At 42.9% G+C, this 1,859-nt stretch overlaps 1 protein-coding gene across 1 annotated transcript in view; it reads right to left on the bottom strand.

Moving 5' to 3' along the window:
- Positions 1-869: 869 nt before the first annotated feature.
- LOC101856399 overlaps positions 870-1,859 on the bottom strand; it is a 13,599-nt gene continuing 12,609 nt past the window's right edge. The window contains exon 4 of the mRNA XM_005091160.3: positions 870-1,004. Coding sequence (XP_005091217.1) covers positions 870-1,004 — 135 coding nt within the window. The remainder of the gene's footprint in view (positions 1,005-1,859) is intronic.

The following is a 1,859-nucleotide window of genomic DNA, read 5'->3' as shown; positions in this document are numbered from 1 at the left end:
CATATTCAGACTCTGACCTGCAAAAAAAATAGCCATCTTGTAGACTCTGGGAATTATGACAATGTGTTCGTATGAGTTGAGTAAAACACGATTGTGTGTGTGTGTGCGTTTGTGCGTGTATGTGTGTGTGTGTGTGTGTGTGTGTGTGTGTGTGTGTGTGTGTGTGTTAATGCGTGAGTGTTTGTGTGCGTGTGCGTGTGGGTGTGTGTGTGTGTGTGCGTGTGTGTGTATGTGTGTGTGTGTTTGTTAAGCGTGTGTGTTTGTGTGCGTGTGTGTGTGAGTGCGGGCGTGCACGCGTGCATGTGTGGTCCTAGAATTGAGTCCTACCTTGTTATGCTTACTGAAATAATTATCTTACACCACAATCAACACAATCAGATAAACCTATAAGAGATGGGCCGCTCCGAGTGATACAAGTATATCTCTCAGCAGAAAGACGCATAATTTAGTCTTCTGCATTAAAGAAAATATTATCTTCTCATGAGAGAATCAAACTTACGTCTGTGGGTGGTTGGTGGGTGCTCTGGTGTGGTTTGCTCCTTCTTTCCTATGAAACATCAATCATCCTTATCTCCCCCTTCTTCTTTTTTATGTTTGTTACTCTCTTGCAACACCTCTAATCTTCTGGTGCTCATATGACCTTATGCAGTTGCGAGTGCCGTAAAACGTCTACTAAAACAAACAAAACAAACTCCCGTCTTTTGGGTGTCATATCAGGCTTTATACACAATTTACAACTTGACATGTTATACATCTCTATGAGGTGTCGCATCCTTGACGAACCCACAGTATGGTGTTCTATTTTCTGCTTTTGTGTTTTTAAGAAAAACGTAGGTAATAAAGAACAGCAACCCTAAAAATAAAGCAAGTCACAGCTGCTTATCGCTCACCTTCTCCACAAGCATGACAGGCTTATCGTTGGCGTCCAACACATACATGGTTCTCCCAGTCACATCTCCTCCCCGGCCGTATACACGGGAGCCTCCGAAAGCGACAGCTGTCTGCTGGGGACCGCCAGTGACGAAAGGGGCACATGGTTAGATTTGATTTGGCTTGATGCAATAATTAATCCTCTCTCAGAGAGGCAGAGAAGGAGGTGGGAGGACAACATTACAGGGTGGACAGGAAAGACGATGGGGGACAATCTCAGGAAAGCAGAGGACAAAGATAATTAATGGCCAGAGCAGAAATGGTTTTCAGATGCAGTGGTGCCCCCACGGTTGCCCCAACCACGGGATAGAAGAAGAAAAAGAAGAAGAAGAAGAAGAAGAAGAAGAACAAGAACAAGAACAAGAACAAAAAGAACAAGAACAAGAACAAGAACAAGAACAAGAACAAGAACAAGAACAAGAACTGATAAAGTGTAATTCGAGTTAGGCCTCCAATCTCTCGAACCTACAACCTCACGATTCAAGTCTGGTAGACATAACCACTGGACTACCAACATAGGGATCATCTCAGTGGGTGGTTGGCAGGTGCTCTCGTGTGGTTTGCTCTTTCTTTCCTATCCAAAATCTATCACCCTTATCTCCCGTAGTTCTTTTATGTGTTTGCTACTCTCTTGTTACACTTCTAATCTTCGGCACTTATATTATGACCTATTGTGTTGCAAGTGCCGTAAAACTTTTACTAAAATTACAGCTAAAACATCTCAGACTTCCTATGTAGGTTCGAAACTCCAAACATTTCTGGATACTGCTGCTGATCAACTGGAAACACTGTACCCTTTTAAAAGGAATGGGTGAAACAGCAAGGTTTTGGACAGTGCATTTTTACCTAAAAAACAGACCCTCTCTTTAGTGCCTACTAATGGGTGTATGTATGTATGTGTGTGTGTGTGTGTGTGTGTGTGTTTGTGT

This window comes from Aplysia californica, unplaced genomic scaffold (genome assembly GCF_000002075.1).
Source record: "Aplysia californica isolate F4 #8 unplaced genomic scaffold, AplCal3.0 scaffold00026, whole genome shotgun sequence".
NCBI classification, from domain to species: Eukaryota; Metazoa; Mollusca; class Gastropoda; order Aplysiida; family Aplysiidae; genus Aplysia; species Aplysia californica.
Note: the sequence above shows the minus strand (reverse complement) of the source record. Positions and strands in the feature narration are given on the sequence as shown.